This window comes from Chinchilla lanigera, unplaced genomic scaffold (genome assembly GCF_000276665.1).
Source record: "Chinchilla lanigera isolate Chin_1 unplaced genomic scaffold, ChiLan1.0 scaffold00004, whole genome shotgun sequence".
Lineage (NCBI taxonomy): Eukaryota > Metazoa > Chordata > Mammalia > Rodentia > Chinchillidae > Chinchilla > Chinchilla lanigera.
Genome location: NW_004955405.1, coordinates 32943607 through 32966227, shown reverse-complemented (window position 1 = coordinate 32966227; position 22621 = coordinate 32943607). Strand labels below are relative to the sequence as shown.

The 22621-nt window shown below is 38.1% G+C and overlaps 1 protein-coding gene across 3 annotated transcripts in view; it reads right to left on the bottom strand.

Moving 5' to 3' along the window:
- The window catches only part of Cfap54 (cilia and flagella associated 54), a 308158-nt gene that overhangs the window by 70385 nt on the left and 215152 nt on the right, over positions 1 to 22621 (bottom strand). For all 3 annotated transcript variants that reach the window (XM_013518536.1, XM_013518540.1, XM_005374497.2), the window contains 4 exons: positions 22417 to 22522; positions 21342 to 21435; positions 16871 to 16969; positions 15866 to 16007 (listed from right to left, as the gene is read on the bottom strand). In XM_013518536.1, coding sequence (XP_013373990.1) covers positions 15866 to 16007; positions 16871 to 16969; positions 21342 to 21435; positions 22417 to 22522 — 441 coding nt within the window. The remainder of the gene's footprint in view (positions 1 to 15865; positions 16008 to 16870; positions 16970 to 21341; positions 21436 to 22416; positions 22523 to 22621) is intronic.

Sequence of the window (22621 nt, the reverse complement as noted above, 5' to 3'; positions counted from 1 at the left end):
AGAAGGGAGAAGAGGGAGGGGGAGGAGAAGAAAAACAAGTTCGAACCTCACCAAAAGTAAACCATTTGCACTGGGAGTGACAATGCATACTTATAATCTCATCACTCTGGGAAGCTGAGACAAGAGGTCACAAGTTCCAGTCTAGCCTAGACAACTTAGTGAGACCTTGTCTCAAAGTCAAAATAAAAAGAAGCTGGAGATGTAGCTCAGGGCAAAGGCCCTGGATTTAATCCCCAGAACTTCAAAAGAAAATGTAATCCATTTGCATGCTTACAAGGCTTGCATACTTAACTTGTCAGATAGGTAAATATATGATTCTGGTAGAAACTCATTTTCCCTTAAAATCCCAGAGGCCTTGCTCTACTGCTTTTAGCATCAGTTATTGCTGATGAGAAGCCCGGTGCTGGCCAATGTCTCATTCCTTTCCAGCTGACCTGCTTTTTCCTCCTCTGAAATATTTTTAGTCAACTCATTATCCACAGTGATTTAAAATTGCATTTGGGCTCCAGGTCTAGATGTTCTGTTTTGTTGTTATTGTTGTTTGTTTTGCCATTCATGTTTAGAAGATGGTAGAACTTTTCAACTTGAAGACTCTTCTCTCCCTTCATCCCCGAAAAAATGCTTTTGTATTTATTTCTGTGATGATTGCTTCCTGTTTATTTTCTCCCTTATCAATATCTTGAATGTCTGTTAGTTGTCAGCGAATTTTGAAACATCTTTATTGACTCTCTCTCTCTCTCCTGCTCTCTCTCTTACTCTCTTCATGATGTGACCCTGTAGTACTGTGAAGAAAGGCAATCATTCCGATACATGATTCTAGGTTACTATATCTATGTGCAAAAAGAAAATCTTCACTTCAGACTCACACCATACACCAGAATGAATTCCAGATAAATTGTAGTTCTAAATGGAAAGGTAAAACAAAAATAAGAACATTTTTGTGTAGAAAATATTTATAAAACTGAAGAGGCAAAACATAGTTCATAGTTCATAAATTGGGAAACATTAAAATTACAAACTTCAGTGACCTTATGATACCCTTAACCCAATGAAAAGGCAAAAACACAGTAGGAAAAATAATTGCATATTTTATTTTACTCGTAACCCACAAAGATATTATGTCAGAATATATGAAGAACCCCTGCATATGTCTAAGACAAAAACAGAAAACTCCCAATAAAAATGGGCATTGTTCTCGAGTAAGGGGTCTCCTCCAAAAATATCTAGGCAATAGCCAACATACTGTATATAATGGTGTTCTATTTCCTTAGGCATCCTGACAAATGTTAAATTACAACCACCTGGAGAACATCTGGCAGTATCCACTAAAGCTGAAAACACGTATGCCCTATGATCCAAGAATCCCACACTTCTGCATACACATCCAAATGCACACATCTGTGCACAAAAATGTCATATGCAAGTATATTCACAGCACCATTTTTCACAGCACAGCAAATGTTTAGCAAAGTAGAGTGGATAATAAATTGTGCTACAGTATTATATCCACCAAAGAGATGAGTCTCACAAACAGCATGTTGAACAAAAGAAACCAGACAAAAGGATCCAGACTGTATTACTTCATTTATACAAAATGAAGAAGCTCGCCAAACTAATTTATCTGTTAGAAATCAGAAGGCAGGCAGTTAGTAGAGGCCAAAAAGGGGCATGATATAGATTTCCAGGGTGGTAGTTTTGTTCTATTTCTTGACTCAGTGATGGTTATATGAGTGTTTCCTTTGTAATAACTAAACAAATTGTACCCTCATGATTTATGTTCTTTTCTGTATTTGTATGATAATACAGGAAGGCATTTATTTTAAAAACAAAATTCTGATTATCAATTTGAAAGCACTCATGTAATATTTGCACACCACTTCTCCACTTGGAAATCATCCCAAAGCAACAAAGAAAACAAGCAACAAAGATACAAATTCTATTTTTAAAAAATCAGGGAAGAGAGAAAAGCCAAAACTACCAAATAAATGGAGTCATGCCCAAAGCAGTTCATGAAATAGAGTACAAAGAAGGCAGATGATGATATTGAGGTGTAAATCTCAGAAAGAAATAGCAAAGTCTACTTCTTAATGATGAGCCACACTTTTTTGAATAATAGTATTACAGTATTAGTGAAAGAAGTCAGTCTGACCTCAAGAAAAATAACTGGCAGTACTTGCTACCAATGAAAGAAATTCAAGTTTTCAAGTCAAAATTCTGAATGTTGGAAATTTTGTATCTACCACCATTATGGTTCAGAACTAGACGATCCCTCTAAAGCCTCAAGTGTTCAGAGGCTGAGCCCTGGAAGGTGGAAGTGCTGTCAGGAAGTGCAGCTAGACTCCAAGAGAGCTGTGCTTTTGGAGCCTCTATCCTACTTCACAGCTCTTCTCTTCCCTCCCTGCTTCTTACCTCCATGAGATGAACAGCATTCCTTTGTCATGACCCTTCCACCATGACATTTCTGTCTTAGAGGCAACCAACCATGGACTAAAACTCCAAAACCGTGAGCCCAATTAAACTTTCCTCCTTAAAGTTGGGGGTATTGGGTATTTTGTCCCAGCAATGAGAAACTGACTAATACAACCACTATGAACTTTTCAAAGTTTACTCTATTCTGATAGGAATGGTGATGATATTTTACATTTTTAAAAATTTTTTAATATTGTCTAAGGAAATGTCCCAGTATTTCAGAAGTTCTGTCCAACTCAGAGAACCAATATTTTCCAAATGTCTAATATATAACATTACATAATTAAGCATGAGTAAAAGATCCACTCAGACAGCAAGACAGATGAATGGGTTTTAACGTAACAGAGGACAAATGTTTCAATGATAAGGTTTCAGAGTCTACACTAGAATTAACATTTAAGAAACCATCACTTATCCAGGTCTGATTTGCTGTGATAGTATATTCATAATTGTCTGAAGAGGTTCTTAAAATACTTCTCATGTTCTAACTACATATTTATGTGAGACTGGATTTTTACTTATTTCACCAAAACATTATTTGCAACAAACTGATTGCAAAAGTAGGTATGAGAGTTCAATTACTTTTATTTAGCTAGACATCAAAGAGATTTGTAATGTGTTATTTACGTTAACTTGTAATGGATTCATCATTACACTTTTAAAATTAATAAATTTTAATTTTTAGCTTTAATTTCTGATGTAACTTTATTTTTCTACAGTAATAGATTCATCTCAACTTTTTTTTACCATTACTGAAATAAATTTAAGGAAATTATATTTCCCAGATGGTTATAAATTTTGTAGAGCTTTTTGAATTTATTTTCTTGGCATTTAACAAAGAAAATTTCTCATAATTTAATTTCTCAATATCTGTGATTACTTTCCTCTTAACATTTATCATTTGTGAGGGGTTTTTTACTATAATTAATTTCTTGAAAAAGTTGAATAATAGCTTAGTAGGGTCCTTCCTCCAGAAAATAATTTCCTTCACTGTTTCTGTTGCTTAATCTGTTACATACATATTATAAAATGATATAAAATAATATCAAAAATACCTCCAACATTAATAAGCTTAAATTTATGAAAGCCATCTGTTATTTGAAAAATATTGTCAGGTTTTATAACAAAACCTCAACACTAGGTACTATATAAAAGGCATATTTAAAATAAAATTATTTTTAAAACTTTTAGAAAAATGAATGGCAAATGTGTAGCAGGAAAATATATACCAAAAGAAATTGATATTGGGGCTGGGGATTTAGCTCAGCAGCACAGCGCCTGCCTGGCAAGTGCAACATCGTGAGTTCAACTTCCGGTACCAGAAAAAAAACAACAAAAAAAAAAGAAATTGAGATTTATGAGTTTAGTTGCCAGGCGAGGCAAAATTCTGGTCAAAAGGTGAAACAAATGTAGGATCTTTATAGTGTTTAGGGTGTTCACAATAAAGGTATAATAGTTAAGAACAGTCGTACCCCAAGTATCATATTATCAACAATAAGAAAACAAAAACTACATCTATGAAAGGATAAGCTGAAATATGTTACTAGGAGGAGATTTGTGCTAATACATATTAAATTATTATTATAAGTCTATAATAATTTAAAGCATACAACAGATTAATAGGAATTGAAAGTAAAGTACAGCAATGAAGTAGCCATCTGGAGAAACGAAATTTATACACATTTGATACACTGCACATATTCCTAATAGACCCCTATCAATTATTGCAGCAATCTGGGTAGGGAGGACCTTTTAACTGCAACAGAAATCCAGAAGCTATCAAAGAAAATATTAATAATTTTCTATTACCTAGAAGCAAAGATTCTTCATGACCCAAAAGTACCATTAGAAAGATTAAATGAAAACTGAACAATTAGAAAAATATATTCACAAATAACAAGTTAAAGTGTTGCCTTCCATAATAAAAGCCTTCTGCAAATACTTAAAGAAAAGACAAAAAATCTCAAGAAAAGATTCTGAGCAAAGAGTTCACAAAAAATAAGTGAAACTTTAGTCTTAGTAAGAGTTGCATGATTTCAAAACTAAACCTTCCTGTTCCCATCATATCAAAAAAAACTTTTAAAAATGTGTGCCAGCAGGGGTGTGGAGGAAGAGACCTTTTATTAATTGTTGAAAGGAGTACAAACGAGAATAATCTTTTTGGAAGGCTTTTGGTAAAATTTGTTAAATTTACCCTTTGTTCTAGAAATTTCACTTATGGGAATTGACCCACTAATATGTTAATATATGTACCAAATTATAATGGACATGTATTATAATGTATTATAATGGACATGTATATAATAGTATGGAGGCTGAAACAATTTAAATTACACACAATGGAGTGTTACTCTGCTATATAGAAAGATAAACTTGAGTCATTTGTAGGAAAATGGATACTCCTTGAGATCATAATGTTAAGTAAAGTAAATCAGACACATGAGCTTAAATATCACATAATTTTTCTTACATGAGAAACCCAAAGTATAAATGAAGAGCAAAATAAAAGATAATAGGAAGTAAGAAGATAGATCTTTCTCAAAGGAGAAGGGGATCAAGAAATTTGTGAGGGAATTTTTAATGCCAGGGCTGTCTTCACGGCAAATTTTGTTAATAAGATGCATTTGTGACCTTAGTATTAATACAATCATGCACAACGCATAATAGATTCACACTTAAATAAAATAGAAAAAATGGACAAGCAAAGGAAAAAAAATTTTTGTTCAGATTTTGCTTATTTCCATAGGATACTCCTTTTATTTATTTTGTGAAAATTCCTATTTTTGCACTATAATCAAATACTCCACAAAACTGCAAAGAATGCCACTATTTGACTAATTATGTTTTTACAAAAAAATCACTGTTAAGGTGAGTCTACTATTACAATTCAAATAATAACTGCTAATATACACATCAATTAAATGTTTTAGGTTTGCCATAAAAACTTCAAATCTAGGCAAATATTTGTCAACTTTTTCTATCATATTTCAGGGCCATAAAGAGTATTTTTAAATATTAAAATAAAAATGAATTTTACCATTAAAAAAAGTAGAGGCAAATACATACATGAAAAAAGGTTCAACATCATTAGTCATTTGAGAGACGCAAATTAAAATAACACTGAGATTCCATCTCACTCCAAAAAGAATGGCTATCATCAAGAAATCAACCAATATCAAATGCTGGAGGGACAGTGGGGAAAAAGGAACCCTTCTCCACTGCTGGTGGGAATGCAGACTGGTGTAACCACTATGGAGATTCAGTGTGGAGATTCCTTAGAAAGCTAGGATTAAAGGTGCCATGCAACCCAGCTATCCCCCTTCTGGGGATCTTCCCAGATTTAAAATCACATACCACAGAGATATATGTGCACCCAGTTTATAGCAGCACAATTTGTAATATCTAAATCTTGGAAACAACCGAAATGCCCACCAACTGAGGAATGGATAAAAAAGACGGGGTTTTTTTATATAATGGAGTATTACTCGGCCATAAGGAAGAGTGAACTAGAGACTTCTATAGATAAATGAAGGCAACTCGAGAATATACTCATAAGTGAAATAAATCAGACCCGAATGTAAACACTGTATTGACTCACCAGTGTGAGAAACTAAACAAGTAAATAAGATCCAAAATATGCAATAGATATTATGAATTGGGAAGAAACTGTTCAAAAGAAAAGAGAAACTGTGATGGGGAAAGGGGGAAAGGGAAGAAGGAAAAAGGAAAAATACACATCTACACACACAAGCTAGTTAAGATAGCAATACAGCGAGTTTAGTACAATACAGCTTAGTTCACTGAAAGGAAAGGTTTGTGCTAATATTGTTTGGACAGGATATCATGCCTATATCTTATACTCTGAGTAACTACTATGAAGATAACAATACACAATGTATTAATTATTGTTGCTCTATTAGCCTGCTTTGAAACTCTATTTTATTGTTACTTTTTTTCTCTTTAAAATAAAAAAAGAGGTGGAGGCATGAGAGGGTGGGGAGGGACAAGGTACAAATAAAAGGAATGAAGATGTGTCATGTATGAGTACCAGTTACACACAAGGAATGTAAACATGCACTGCAATATGCACCAAAGAAAAAAAGGAAGGGGATCAAGAGATGAGTAGAGGGAGAAAGGGGGAGGGAAAGAAAATGAAAAAAGGAATCAAGATGTATAACGTACAAGTACCAACTTCCCACAAGGAAGATAACCACGTACTACACACAGGTACTAATAAAAAATATATACCTATCAAAAGGAGACTAATTATGTTGTATCTAATTAAGAGACTATTATACAGTCATCAAAAGATCTCTAGGTACTCATTTGGAAAAAATGCCACATTGCACTTACAATATGTTAAAGAAAAAAGAGGCATTATATATAGTTATATTACTATTTATACTTTCTTAAGGAAAAGACATCACTGTACTAGTATGTATACCAGACTGACGGAATATCTAATCTTCAAATGTGTTTTCCTATACTAGAGAATGTATACAAATAAAAATCACCCTTCCAAGATTTCGTTACTTCAGTAAATTTATGCAAGACTTGAGGTTAGAACTGAGCGAGGTGAGTTAGGCAGAATTTAAGGTACACCTGGTTGGTGTGGATTCTAGCAAAGGCAATAGGATTCTCAAGTTCACAGCTTCTTATTTTTCAGAAAACTTCCTGATTCTGCTGATTCCTTTATTTTAAAAAAACATAAAATAATATGGTGTCTTCTTCATTTCTGGATGCTTAGCCTAAGATTTGTTTCTTTAGTCCTCTTGGTGACTTTAAAAGTCTATTTGTTTATTGGTGTCTCTGTGTATGTATGTGTGTGTGTGAGAGAGAGAGAGAGAGAGAAAGGCAGAGACAGAGAGAAAGAGAGAGAGAGAGAGAGAGAGAGAGAGAGAGAGAGAGAGAGGCTTGCTGTGTAGTTCTGCTGCCCTATGTAGCCCAAGTTGGCTGCAAACCTGTAGCAATCTTCCTGCCTCAGCCTCCTGAGTGCTGAGATCATAGTGTACCACCGTGACTGGCTTGCAAGTCCTTTAATAAGTCTCTTTCTGTTTGAATGATCTGAAGAGGGTTCTGACCTTTACACTAAAATGCTGACAGTTTATACAAACATGGAATATCCCCAGTGGAGAACACCAGAAACCGATGGTGGGAGGCAGAAGACGGTCCCCTAAAGATGTTCGCATCCCCCACCTCAGAACCGGTGAATGCGTTAGGCTGAAGGAGGAAAGAAAACTAACAGATCAGATTAAAGTTGTCTGTCCACTGGCCCTGAGATGGAGAGATTATCCTGGGTTTTCCGGGCAGGCCCAAAATCAAAGCCCAGGGCCGAAGACTGAGAAAGTCAGAGATTTGAAGATGCTAAACTGCTTGCTTCAAAGACAGAGAAAGGAAGGGCCCAAAAGCCAGTAACATGGAGGCCCCTAAAATTGGAGAAGGTGGGGAGACAGATCTCCCCGAGAGCCTCAGGAGGAAATCTGCCCTGCCAATGCCTGGACCTCAGTGACACTCATCCTGGATATGTGACCTTCAAGACTACAGGATAATTATCTGTGTTGTTCAATCTGGTGAATTTGCAATAGTTTGTTAAAGCGGGAACCGGACACTCATATGCTGGTGATACAACTGCTTCCAGAGACAAGGAGTCACTTGCAGAGAAGACAGAAGATGGAAAGTTTCCATACCCTGGAGTCCCTTTAGGGTTTTGCTTCTTGGGAATAAATTAGCTACTCAAAAAAAACTGAACTGGAAAGAAAACAGCTCTGAATATGCCTGACCAATCTCAACTTGATCTTTAATGTCAGAGAGAAAAATTAAGATAGGTTCGATGGTGTCCGTTGTAGAAAGCCTGCTTTTTCTGACTGAAGGCTTATTTTCTTTCTCCATCATCTAAAGGTGTTTCCAGAGTGTGTCCAGACACCATCCGCGCTATGATCATCTCGGGGCTTTGGTGAAGTGGAGGAGGAGTCTTTCACCCTCTGCACTGAGAATGTCTCCCACTGCTGTGGTTTCCGGTCCGCACCAGCCAGCCCCTTGGGTTTCACTGGTTCTGAGTCAGTATCTACACTCTCATTTCTCTGCACCTTTCAAGGGTGTGAACTCCAACCTGATGACCCGAAGTGGGTTTCTAACTTCTCCCAAGGAGCTTCTTTCCAGTCCTGACAGCAGTTGCTTGGTACACTTCCCTGAACGCGCTCAGGCTAGTAGGCAGGGTACTTCTAGTCCCCGATGTGTGGACAACCCTGTTATGAATCCTGGTTCTATACAGTTATCTGGGTTTAGCTTTCCCCACTTGCAGACCCCTCTTTCCAGGGCTCTTCCGTGAACAAGAATTAAAATCCCAGCCCCACCTGTTAAGGCCTAATCCTTCTATAGCAAGGGCCTCAGATTTTAGGGGCCGTTACAAATCCCCATTTTACTTGGGTAACGTGGGATTTTCTCTTTCTTGGTTTCAGGTTCAGGTTGAAATTGTAACAGCTTTTTCTCTTTTACCCAGCATCACTCTGTTTGGATTGGGAAGGGAAAAAACATCTTTCACATCAGCTCAGGCCAACCCATGCAAACAGACTGAATATAAGTATCAGTCGTGCTCTTTGAGTTCTGTGCAGTGTTTCCGTATCATATCCAACATAAGGGTTAACAGCACAACCTTTGTGATTGGACAGCTGAGGCTTTGAATTAGCAGTGGAATATTACTCAGGTTGCAGAACATCTCTGAGCACCTTGACTCATCCATGAATGTGCATAATGACACTCTCACAGGACTTTTCTAAAAGATAAACGCAATCAAGTGCGACAGCAACAGCACAGAGCAACGGTGCCATCGTCCTATTATTAGTGCTTGTACTTTCTGCCTCCTTGTTCCCTGCTACGGTGTCAGTCTTCCACTCTGACTGCTGGGGCCCTGCCATGGTACCAAACAATCTTGTTATGCTCCCTTTGCTTCCATGAAGGGTGAATCTTTCTGTCTTCAGGGTGGTCTCCTGCTACATTTGTTTGGGAAAGTGTTCCCACATGTACCGCCTGTTATTTTTAATTTTTCACTGTTGGCTTTTTCTAGACTGAAGGGTGTCTCCTTAAATGTAGTGCCTGACAATGAGTAGAATGCATACCGTGCTGCTGGCACTGTCTCTTCTTAGACTTAAGAAATCAATGCAGAACTCTGAGTGGAATTTCAAGACACCAGCAAAAACTGGACTGGTATAGCTGTATTTTGCAGAGGCTGGTTCTCATTGGCCTCTGAACAGATATAGCACATGTGGAGAGACACACACGGACACAGACACACCACCACTCCCAACACCAGCGCCGATACAGGTGATTTCTCTCCATCCCCACATATAAGTGGTACAATTGTTTGGGATCTGAGAAAGCAATGTTTCACTCTAGTTTCCCACTGCTATGGGAAACTGTGTCTTGGAGGAATAGAAGAAGGGAAGACAAGAGTACGGGGACAGCATCTGTATTGTTAGCGGGTATTGAGCCCATACCTTTGGACCGTGGACAAGGAAGTAAGGGAGAGTGGTACGGGCTCTGTCTAGATGTCCCCTCAAAGCCTCACGCAGTCATAGGCTTTTTTTGGAGATGGCTGAATCTAGAGTGTGTGATTGATTCATTGTGCAATGCTGGGATTAAGGGTGCAGAGATTAAGAGTGGGTGACTGCTGGATCAGTACAACCTGATTGGGTTGGCAACCCCTAATCCTGGTAGACTGGATACAATATAAGGGACAAAAAGAAGCTCCTCTCTCTCTCCCTCTCTCTCTCCTTGCTTGTTGCTTTCGCTGTCTTCTGCTGCATGAACTGTTGCTTATCTGCCATGTGCTACCATGCCTTGGAGTCAGCCAATTATGGACTGAAACTTTTACAAACCGTGAGCTAAATAAACCTTTCCTCCTTTAACCTTGGGCGTCAGATATTTTGTCTCAGCAATGAAAGAGAAGTATCTAAGACAGAGGCACAAATCACTTTTCCTAAGTCTGAAAAATTTGCTCTTCTTGAAGAAGTAAAAGCGTACACTAAGGGTCAGTAGTTACTCTTAGTGCTGCTCCACAGCTGTTTCATTCAGAAAATAGATCCACCACCATCAGTTTTCAGCATGACACGCATTTATGTTCTTCTGTATATCATGTTTTTAAGTTCTGGAGGACTACATCAGGGATGATGAATCCTAGATGCTATTTTTAATTCAAAGTGACTTGCAAAATTTAATAATTTTTATCTCAGATGAACTTTTTATGAGGTCTACAAGAAAATGAGGACCAAAAGATTATGTACACAGTATTTCAATGTAACTGCAAAGTAGATATCTAGTGAATGATTTTAAATTGAGTATAAATATGGCCCTGCATTGCCAGTACTGTCATTTTAGGGTCTCTGTTCCTACAAAGCCAGGAAGAAAATACCTCAGTAAACTGGCGCAGGTGCGCCACTGGATGTTCTTATTGTTCTACAAATGGCATATATGAGGTGTGACCAAAATGTAGAGTGACTATTTAAATTTTTATACCTTCATTATGGTAAAAGATATATTGCCATCAGCCCCTCTCAAATTACTCCCTCTGACTTTGAACACACTTACTGTTGCTCTTGCTACTTCCTCAAGCCATTCAGGAAGCCCTCTTCCACCAGTGCCTTTGCAAGGTGCCACAAAAAGTATGGCGAATGCTGTTGCCAAGTGCCACACAATGGAAAGGCAGGCTCACGTAAACATCACAGTGTGTCCTCATCCACCTTGGTGAGACTTCTGGCTCTTCCTCAAAGTCAAAATGACCAGGAAAAGTAAACATTTTGAATGGACTCAGGACATTAAGGCAGCCACAACAGTGCAAGTAAAGATATTTTTTAAAAAAGGGCAATATGTCTTTTACTGTATAAACTTTTTCTTTTTTTTTTTTTTTTCCCGGTACCAGGAATCGAACTCACAATCTTGCGCTTGCCAGGCAAGCGCTGTGCCGCTGAGCTAAATCCCCAGCCCCTGTATAAACTTTTTCAACTTAGACATTCAGCATTATTTTTCGAGCACACCTTGTCCTTGCTTTCAGGTGCTGGCAAGATGAACTACGGTCCATCCTACACACAGGATTACTCTACTTTATCATCACGCTTCTGGTCGTGAATTGCTCTGTTGAGAGCATGTTTCCCCTCACCTCTGGTGCCTTATGTCTTTGAGTCAATTTACATTTGTCCCATTATATAGTTCTCCCAGAAAAGAAGGGCTCCTAATGAATTCCTGAGCTACCTTAGCCTGTGACCAGATCTCCTCAGAAGGCCTATCATATTAATCCTGCCTTGTTAATCTTTCAAAAGATGAATATATATATAATTTCAATGTGTATGATTGCTATGATTGTTCATGACCAAAAGCTCATAAAAGGCAAGACCTGCTTTCTTGATGTATTTCTGATTCATTCACTCTGGACACAAGCATCTGGTACACAGCTGTGTGTGTATGGCTTAGTTGTACACAGCATGCTTACCATGCACAAGGCCCTGGGTTCAGTTCCCAGCTCCCAAAACAAAATATACACTCGTGCATGCACACACACACACACACACACACACAGAGGCAGGCGTGCACACCAGAAGGAAGAAAAAAAGAAAAGAAAGATCTAGTACAGTGCTCTGCACAAAATAACAATATTGTTTACCACCTCATATAGATCAATGCTAATATTGTTTAAAGCTAAGATTAGTGAGGAGGTTTTCTCCCAGATGCTAATTTATGCTAATGCAGAAAAATCAAACAAGTTTTATTTGTTATGGTTAAGAGATTTTTCCCTTTAGCAATTCATTATAATATGAACTTCACTGCCATCTGTGTATTTGTGACACTCAGGTGGGAATTCTGAATCTTCTTCCAACCCAAATACCGAAGCAAGGGAAATTGTCAACGTGCATTAATTACCAGCCTACCAGGAAAGGGCAGGAAGGCAAAAGAATACTTTAGGCAAGGCAAAATGCAAAGTAGATTGGACTTCAAAATTTAGTAATTTCATAGTTAAATTAGTAAGGAAGTATTAATGGATGGTATAAAATGGAAACCGAAAGATTGGAATATGCTATGAAAACCAGTAAAATGGAGTAAGAACATGCATGTTCTGGTACTAAAGAAAGAAGACTCAACTGCATTGGCCAATGTCATCTGGTTTGGCCGATGACAAATTCTCCACTGTGTGTCCATGGCTGGCGTCATGCATAGATCACAGCAGCACTTTTTCCTATTTTTCTACAGAGAGTTTCAGAATTCTACTACTATAGGTTAAACTCATCCTGTGGGATACTTTGGATTATTATTGGACAGACATTCATAATCTTCCCCTCCCTGTGGAAGGAGAGTATGATTCTCTACTCACTCTGAGTGGAAGTGACCATATGACTTGCTATGATCAACGCGATGGGATGGAACAGAGGCTTTAAATATGCCTTGTGATCTGGCTTGTGGCTTTGTGCCCTGGTAGCTCAGAAGAACATGCCCCAGGTAGCCACTGCCTCCTCAGCTTAGGCCTCACAACATATGTACACAGAGCACAGCTCAGCCCAGCCTGCAGCCTGAAGCAGAACACATAAGTGAGTGGAAGAGAAAACTCTTGCTGTTGTAATCCACTAAGTTTTAGGGTCCAGCTGAGATGTAATTTGTTAGCCCTGTCCTAAAAACTGGTAGAGGCTAGGCATGGGGGTACATGCCAGTACTCTCAGCTATTTGGGAGCTTGAGGCAGGAGGATCAAGTTCAAGACCATCCTGAGCAGTTTAACAAGACCTGTCTCAAAATAAACTTTTCAAAAGGGGTGAGGATATAGCACAGTGCTCGCTGGGTTCCATTCCCAGGACAGATATTTCTTGCTTAATGAACCACCTGTTTAACGACTGTTACAACCAAGGTGCACTATGGGGATTTACAACTCAATGATTCAACTTACTATCCATATTTTTTGTATATCTGTTTATAGAGCCTCAATGTCTTTTTTTGGTACAATACACCTTGTTTATACAGTACTGTAACTTCTGCTGATTGTACCATACAGTATAGTACTGTAGCTTTATGTTCTATTATACATTATAGTACAGGATATAAGAGTTTTCCAAATAAAAGCAGAATCATCAAGCTGGAGTTTCCTTTCACCATTTCTTTGTTCTGAATATTGTAAGGTATATGCTATTGTTATGGTTGATACATTGTATCAACTTGAGAAGTCTAGACACTTGGCTAAGTGACTCAGCAGTTGTACATCCTGGGGTGGAAAGGACATGCCCTTCCTGCTCTAGGATGTTTTTGGTATTCATCCTGAGCCTGTGCAAGAGGAGGGCACTGAGATGGTGTGGGCTTGGGCGGATAGCCAGCATACAACGTAAAGGAGGAAAAGAGGCTTGCTTCCCTGCCCCCTTTTGGCTTTTACTGCTTTTGATGCCTTGTGCTGCCTTGAAGTGTTGCCACTGTACCATGCTTTCCTGCCTTGGAGACAGCTGATTATAGACTGCAACCTCCACAAACTGTAAGCTAAATAAACCTTTCCTTCCTTCATTTTGGGGGTCAGTTATTTTGTCTCAGCAAGGAGAGAAAAGTAACTAAGACAGCTACATACAACTCCTCATTTAGCAACCAATTCATTTAACACAGGACTGGAACTTGGTCGTTAAATAAGGAATATCTGTATTACTGCAATAAAAATAAATAAATAACCAAACAAAAATCCTGTCAGAGCACAAAGAAATGACCAGGACAAAATAGACACATATTCCAGAATTAATAAGGAGTCCTTATGAAGAAGAAATATCCATGCTGGAAGTTGGAGTCACACTCTTCAAATGTTTAGATTTTGACTAAGTCTCTCAGTTAACAGATGAGGAAAATGAGGCTGGAAGAAGCTAAATGGCGTGACAGAAGAAGGATTCCAGTTGGGGTCCCTTGGGTATTAACTGTGCTCCTTTCATAGCAAAATAATCAAGTGGATTTTAAGAGATGCATTGTGAATCAGGGAAAATTGAGCTGCCATGAAACACCAAGCAAAAGAAGTGGTGGGCAGATCCTCCTCGCTGCTGGGATACCACACTGCCCCGGGCAGGGCCAGTGGCTCTGCCCCCAGGGAACACGTCTATGGAAACACCAAGGAAGAGTAAGCGCTCTATTTGAGGTGCCAGCCATGGCCCAGAAACTTGCCAAAGCCAAATTCTATCAGACATAAAGGAAATAAAAATAAGAAAACAAAAGCTTTAACATAAAAAGTCTATGTAGCGGTCTGACCCTCAGGCACATCCTTTTCAGGTTGAAAATAGTCTTTGTCACCTGTTCTTTAGGAAAGAGCTCAGAAGGGGACAATTTCAGATAACAATAGCTCAGCTCACCCTTCGACCAAGGAAATCACCATCTACAGATGTTGCTGCTGAGGCTTTGGGAAGACCACTGCCACCCCATCAGGTTAAAGGGAAACATATTCATCTGTTTTGACCCAGTGCACGGCTCACACCAGACAAAATCAGACATCTGTGTTAGTGAAATGTCAGTCTGGAAGTCCAGTATTAGCACCTCACTACTTAGCACCAAGCCAAGTGCTCAACATGCAAGAAGCACTCAGGAAACACTTTGTGAATGAGCAAATGGAAAAACACATAACTGGATGTGAAATACATATGTTACTACTAATTCAGCTGAGAGATTCGTGCTACAACTCACTAACAAGAGTCATAAGTAGCCGGGCATAGTGGCGCACACCTGTAATCCCAGCACTTGGGAGGCTGAGGCAGGAGGATCGTTGTGAGTTTGAGACCAGCCTGGGCTACAAAGTGAGCTCAAGGCCAGCCTGAACTGCATAGCAAGACCCTGTCTCAAAAGACAAAAAAAACAAAAAAAAGTCATAAGTAAATAAAAACAGGTTTAACTTCTGCTAACCTCTCCTTCATTAACTTACTTAACAAATATTAATGTTGAATGTCTGCTATGTGTAAGCAACTTACTGAATAGACAAGTTCCTGGGAGCTCATAATTTAATGGAAGAGTTTAAGCACACTCAAACATAAATATGGAAGTAAAATAACTAAGAGAAAAGCTATGAAGCCATAAGTAAGAGTGAGCGCACATTTGAGAGTAGAGCATCAGAGCAGTTCCCTCAAGAAAACAGTCCCCAAAGGTCTCACTTGATCTTGTGAGTAGCAAAATAAGCAAATAGAAATCTGTTTTCACAGAGCCCTGCATCTGAAGCAGAGCAGCCACCTGAGCAACGTGTACACTCGCGGTGAGCTGAGGACCCACTGTTTGGGCTGTCTTGGTCCTAGGCTCCTTTCTTCCCTTGAGATTCTCCAAACTCTAAGCTAAAAAGCCAGCAAGTCACAGTGGTTAAAGCTGGACAACATGATTACACATTAGCTTCTCATAATACACCTAACCGTTCATACATACCAAGCAAGTAATCTGTGTATGAGGACAAGAGATCCACGGTGGCAAATTCTGGGAGACTCGGTAAGACCATCTGATTAACTGTGTCAGTTCTAGCATTCTTGTTGCCAATGAGAAGGTTCACTGCCAGTACAGCTTCACTGACCTACAATTAATGCATATATTAGAAGTTCAAAGGTTTTTTTTATTCAGATATTACCCATTGCATAAATGCTGTGGTTTTAATGCATCCCATAATATTTTAATGAGTTGGGAAATTGATTCCCAAGTGGCAGTGTTAAGACATAGGCCATGTAAGGGGTGATTAGGTCATGAGAACACCACTCTCTTCATGAGATTAATGTCGTCATGGGACTGGGTTCTTATCACAGAACAAGTCAGCCCCCCCCCCGCCCCCCGCCGACTTTCTTTTCATTTCTCCTTTCACTTGCAGCCACGAAAAGCCACAACAAACAGGTCCTTCTAGCTCAGTCCCTTTACCTTGGCTTTCCTGGCCTCCAGAACTCAGGCAGTAAATTTCTGCTCATTGTAAATTACCTGTTCTGTGCTCTTCTATTACAGCAGCATGAAGCAGGCTAATACAATAGCTAGTGTGGGAAAGTGAATTCATACAATAATATTTGATGTATGTTACATGAAAAAATGACAACCTGAAAAAATAATACATGATCCCTGACATGTATAGTGCACATTATAGTTAAACAAGTCATTTAGTTTTGACAATTTAATTAATGGATAAATCACTTTATGCGAGTTCACACGACTATGACAAATATTTGCCAAAATGTCAGATATGTGCACATGTGAATCCACTAATGTTTTCTTAAATATTATTGAAACAAACAGAGCTAGGTCTGGTCTGGCTAGTAGAGATTAAAACCACTGCACAAAATATAGAGTATTTCTAATATTTCCAAACAAATAGACAAATCCTAAAGAATGGGAAATTTTCCTTTCTTTTGTGTAGATAGGTGGTAGGTGGAGAATACTGATACAAACAATACCAACCTGAGCAGCAGCTCTTATTGCAATCCAGGCCAATGAATTGCACATTTCAAATCTATGCATTACTGGTTCTCTACTAGAACTAGTCCTTCTGGCAGGAGGCTAAAAAAAAAAAAAAAAAAAAAAAGTTTTATGATAAAAACATAAAATATAAAGTTTCTTGATAAATCTCTTTATTGGAAGACTTTGTTGGATTCTCATCTTCTGACACTTTGGTGGAATACTATTTAGCCATCAATAATAATAATGTATCTATTGACATGAAAAGATTTTTAAAATATATTAAGGAAAGAAAAGTATAGGTTATGAAATAGTATGCAACGTATGATCCAATTTTTTGTTGTTGTTGTTGTTTTTGGTTTTGGTTTTTCTCCGGTACCGGGAACTGAACTCATGACCTTGCGCTCGCCAGGCAGGTGCTTTTGCCGCTGAGCTAAATCCCCAGCCCCGATCCAATTTTTTTGAAGTGCAAACAAATATATATTGCCTATACATATAACCACAAAAAGTGTTAACAAAGTTATTTTAATTTTTAAGGATGACTAAATTATTTTTACAATTTTTTAATAATTTGCTATAATTATACTCCATGCTTTATGTTCTAATAAAAATGTCATTTCAGTAAAGTGTCATTTTAATATAGGATCGATAGTTGAATATATTGTGGGTAAAAATGTCAGAAATGAGATTATTCAAGGTCAGTATTTTTTATCATTTTTGTAGCCAAGAAAATGTTGAAGGGGAGAATATTATCATATAATTCCATAGAATGACCAAAAAAAAAAAAAAGTTAATGGAGATTGTTTTACTTTGGGCATATACAGTATCTATCTATCTGTCTATCTATACACACCCAACATACACATATACACATAGCACACACACGCACACATATACTGAGTTTCTAAACATAAAAAATTCAGTGAGCAGAAAGAGCCTGTACCAGCAACACAGTGTCTGTTTTACATTTTTAAATACAACTACAATAAATAACTATTAAGGTTATTTCTTAAGATTTAAATATTTCTTAAAATTTAAATAATCTGAATAAAGATGACTATTAAATAAGACCCCTAGGTTCTAATTTTTTGATGCCCATATTTTGATCAATTCATTAATCTTGAAGAAAACGACTAAAACAAAAACAAAAAATACATCTTTATTTTTACTTCTCTCTAGGAGACTGACAGGGATAAGAAAGGGCAATGGACACAGTACATGCTCGGGCGGTGAGTACAAAGCGTTAGTGAGACCCGCCTGATTCAGTGTTGGACTTGGAGGGAAAAGTCACCCGGGGGGATCCGTCTCCCTGGACTCTATGCAGCCCAGTCCTGTCCTGAGACAACTCCAAACATTAGCAGTAGTGGAACTGCACAGGCTTTGAAGGAGGAAGAGCCAGTTTACTGGCTGTGTAAGCTCAAGCAATTTACCTCCTTAAATTCTGGAAGGAAGACTAATAGCCATGAAATGAAGAATGCAGAAGACTATTAAGTAACTGAGTGTAAGGACAATTAGTTACTCAGGCGCTCAAAAGAGAAAGAAGCTATTTTTAATTGAGCAGAAAATTTTATGGAGGAGGTTGGGCCTGAGCTCAGAATGGAAAATTCTGGACATGAGAAAGGACACAGTTTGCACTTTTTAAGATGAGAGAGTGTCAATATGTCACAGCCCATCCAAACAGGAAAGAACGAAAAATGTGAACAGTCTGGATAGGGAGAAGTAAAATTGTCTTTGTTTACAGAAAACATGATCCATCCATATTTAGAAAATCCAAAGAAATATTCATACTATCCCCCATAAAAGTATTTACCAAAGACACAAAATATAAAATATTAAAACATACAAATTGACTATATATTTTATATACTACCAATCACCAATATGAAACCAAAAATAAGAAAAAAAATCCATTCACAATAGAAATAACAAATATATACCCAGAATATATAAGAACTCAAAATTGTAATAACAAAAGTAAACCAATTAAAATGTACAAATGACCTGAATATATACTTCTCAAAAGGAGAAATCCAAATGGCTGATGAATATGTGAAAAATATTCAATATCTTTAACCATTAGGGAACTGCAAATAAAAACTGCAGTGAGGTTTCAGCTCACCCTAGTTACAATGACTATTATCAACAACAACAACAAAATAACAATTACTGGCCAAGATGTACAGAAAAAGGAACAATTATACACCATCAGCAGGAATGTAAACTAGTACAGCCCCTGTAGAACATAGTGTGAGATTCCTCAAAAAAATAAAAATAGGATTATCATATGATCCTGCTAGCCCACTCCTGGGTATATATCTGAAGGAAATGAAGTCATACGAAACATACAAAGTAGATACCTGTATAGATATATTTACTGTGGCACTACATACAACAGCCAAGATATGAAATCAGCCTAGGTACCCATCAACAGATATCTGTCATGTACAAAATATTTCAGAAAGAATGTAGATGTCTGACTGAAGTCATAGAGTGATAGATAATAGTTCTGTCTTTTGGAATATTGATCATGTATAAACTCATTATCTTGTTTATTCTCCTAGCCACTCAAAGAAGCATGTATTTCCATCTTCACTGCAGACCTGAGGAAAGGGAGGCTTAGAAAGACTGAGTCACACACCTGGTATAGCAGGAAGCTAGAATTCAACTCAAACCAGTACGATACAGGCCGTACGTAACAATGAAACTACAATCCTCTCTTTCAAGGTTTTGTAACACTGTCAATATTAGGACAAATTTCAAATGCTATACTTCAATGATATAAACATCTATTTGATTTGTTTTGGTTATTGTCTGTACTTTCTACTAGTTCTGAGACTTGTTAAAATACACTGTATCACAATATTGAGAAAATGCTGACCATGTTTTACAGAAATCTATTTTTTCATTCAAATTCTAACTTCTTCATTATAAATACTGTAGTACAGGCCACAAAAGTGATATGATATTATCATAGGAGCCTATTAATTTGCATTGCCACATATTAAACAGTATTTTTTCTCTAGCAGAAATAAATATATTTATCACAACACAAAAAGGTTAACTTTTTCTAGTTTTGTAATCATTTCAATTTTTTAAAAAGCAGGTGCTATCCACCTACGGCAATTATCATATGAATAATTACTGAGAATTCTATATGCCTAAAAGTTTTAAATTACCTTTACTATCTCAAAAATTAGAGTTTGAAGGGGCTGGGGATTTAGCTCAGTGGCAAAAGCGCCTGCCTGGCAAGCGCAAGGTCGTGAGTTCGGTTCCCGGTACCGGAGAAAAACAAAAACAAAAAAAAAAAAAAAAAAAAATTAGAGTTTGAGACCAATAGTTTCTTAAAAGATCTCTTGGAGAATCGAATGATTATTCAACAAGGATTTAGGGTAAAAGTCTACCAAAATGTTAAAAAGTAAAATTACTGGGCTCACATACCACAAAGCCACCTGGCTTCTCTCTGCCTCAAAGGTCACCTTTGGTCTAGACCCTGGGTACTCAAGTATGGCCCAAGGCCACCAGCATCAGAGTTACCCAGAACTTGTTAGGAACACCAAATCCCAGATCTCAACCCAAGGTACTGAGCCAAAATGGACATGTTCACAAGGATTCTGGAGCTGTTCCTCCAACTTAGCTTGGAAGCACTACTCTAAATCGTATGTCCCTCCGCAGTTCTTTACATGGTTCCCTCTTCCTCACCAGATCCTGCCTTGAACGCCACATCTTCTTCCCTGCGCACTCGTTTACAATCCCACTACCCCAAGTCACGTCCTAATGCTCACTATCAAGAAGTTAACTCTCCTTCCCCAACTTCTCTCTTGTTTCTTCCCATCTTCCTTCTTTCTTCCTTTGCTGATTTAGTGCCTGTTTTCCTCTACTGAAAGATAAACCCTATGAGAGCAGCAACTGAGCTCATCTTGGACAGTATTTTACCACCTTCATCTAGAACAGTGCCTGGGTCATAGTAGGAGCCGCTAGACATGTGATGAGTGAAAGCATGCCTCTAAAGGAGTGGGGTATAGCTCAGCAGCACAAGCGCCTGCCTGGCAAGCGCAAGGTCATGAGCTTGATTTTTGGTACCAAAAAAAAAAAAAAAAAAAAAAGAATTCCTCTAAAATTTAGCTGTTTATAGGCTCTGTCAGTATTGAAAGCTTTACTTGTCTGCATGTTTAACCAGTATGTCATTCCCTGAAATTTCTTGATCATTACTAATGACTCATTGCCTTAGGGTATTTACACAACTTATATTACATGTACAACATTTTAACAATCAAAAAAATCTAAATGAAATCAATTTCCAGAGCCCTACATAAACTGTCCAAAGAGGCATCTAAATACAAGTGTGACTATAAAAGGATTAATTAATTTCTCTAAGTCACATAGAAAAATACCTCCTCATCTCAATAGTACAGTGTAACTAAAATGGTAAGATCAAAGGTAATTAACTTATAATTCCAACAAGTGTGGCTATTACCTTGACTGTCGATGGTGTTTGTGAAATCTTCCTCTTTGGCATCATCACGTGAAAACACAATAGGGCCATTTCCAGGTAGGAATCTCTTATCAACCTAAAATGATATGGCACTGAACTTATGAAAGAGCTTTACCACTCATAATCTCTTTGCATCATTTTCTGGCAGTGCATAAGCTTCAGAAAGATAAACACAGGCAAAATTAGAATCTGTGCCAATACTCAAGCCTCCTTTTCATAGCACTTTTGGCCATAGGTACTGGAATCTTCCTCCCTGAAACTGGAAGCTCGTGAAGAAAGGTGAGCATCCTACCTGTCCTACACTGGCAGCACTGCACTCGGAGACTGCTGTGAAGCTCAACATCTAGAGCGTAATGGAATACTCCAGCACACAAGGAAAAGTCAGGGCCAGAGGAACCTACCTTGGAAACCAGGTGACTATACTCTTCTACACTAATCAAGCTGGAATAAAATACAGAGTTATGCAGAAAGCAGTGATACGGTACAAATTAGGTCTGTGTGTTTACCATCAAAACTGTCACTTGGGGCCACTTGGATCAGTGCTAGTTTAATAACAGTGGATTACCCGCAATATTGAGGTGATTTACGTGAAGAATCAGGCTGGGCAGCCTTGTAGATGACCAGAGTAAATAACCCCACAGAGCCCTTCTAGCTACAAACCATATGCAAGAAAGGATCTTCTCGTTAGAACTCAGTTGTCCGGGGCAGGCTGCCACAGCCCTGAGACTACAGGAGATCGGGAACAGGCCTGAAATGATTTGCAGTTCAATATGCCCCATGACAATGGGTGTCATCTACCATCACTATAAAGGGGGCCTTGGTCAAAGGCAAGAGCAACAAATTTAAAAAGCAAGTCAGTGGGGCTGGAGATTTAGCTCAGCGGCATAGCGCCTGCCTGGCAAGCGCAAGGTCGTAAGTCAGTAACCACTTGGTACAGATGGACGTGGACAGCCCTGTCGTGAAGACATCCTCTCCCCGATGGTCAGTGTCCCGCCAGAGCACACAGCTCAAACCAAACACAAACAGTGCTCGAACAGTGAAAAGGCATGGCTTTTACCCTGAGTTTTGGTCATTTTTCAAACTTAGTTGTATAGCTTCACATAAACTCTCAAACTTCACACTTGGAAATTTCTCTTCCATCAGTATTTGACGTTCTATTTTGCCTGAAAGAAAAAAATTATAGACTTATATAATTAAATATAATAATTTAATTTTATATTTAAAGATTTTAATAAATACATATTTTAATATTATAACTATAT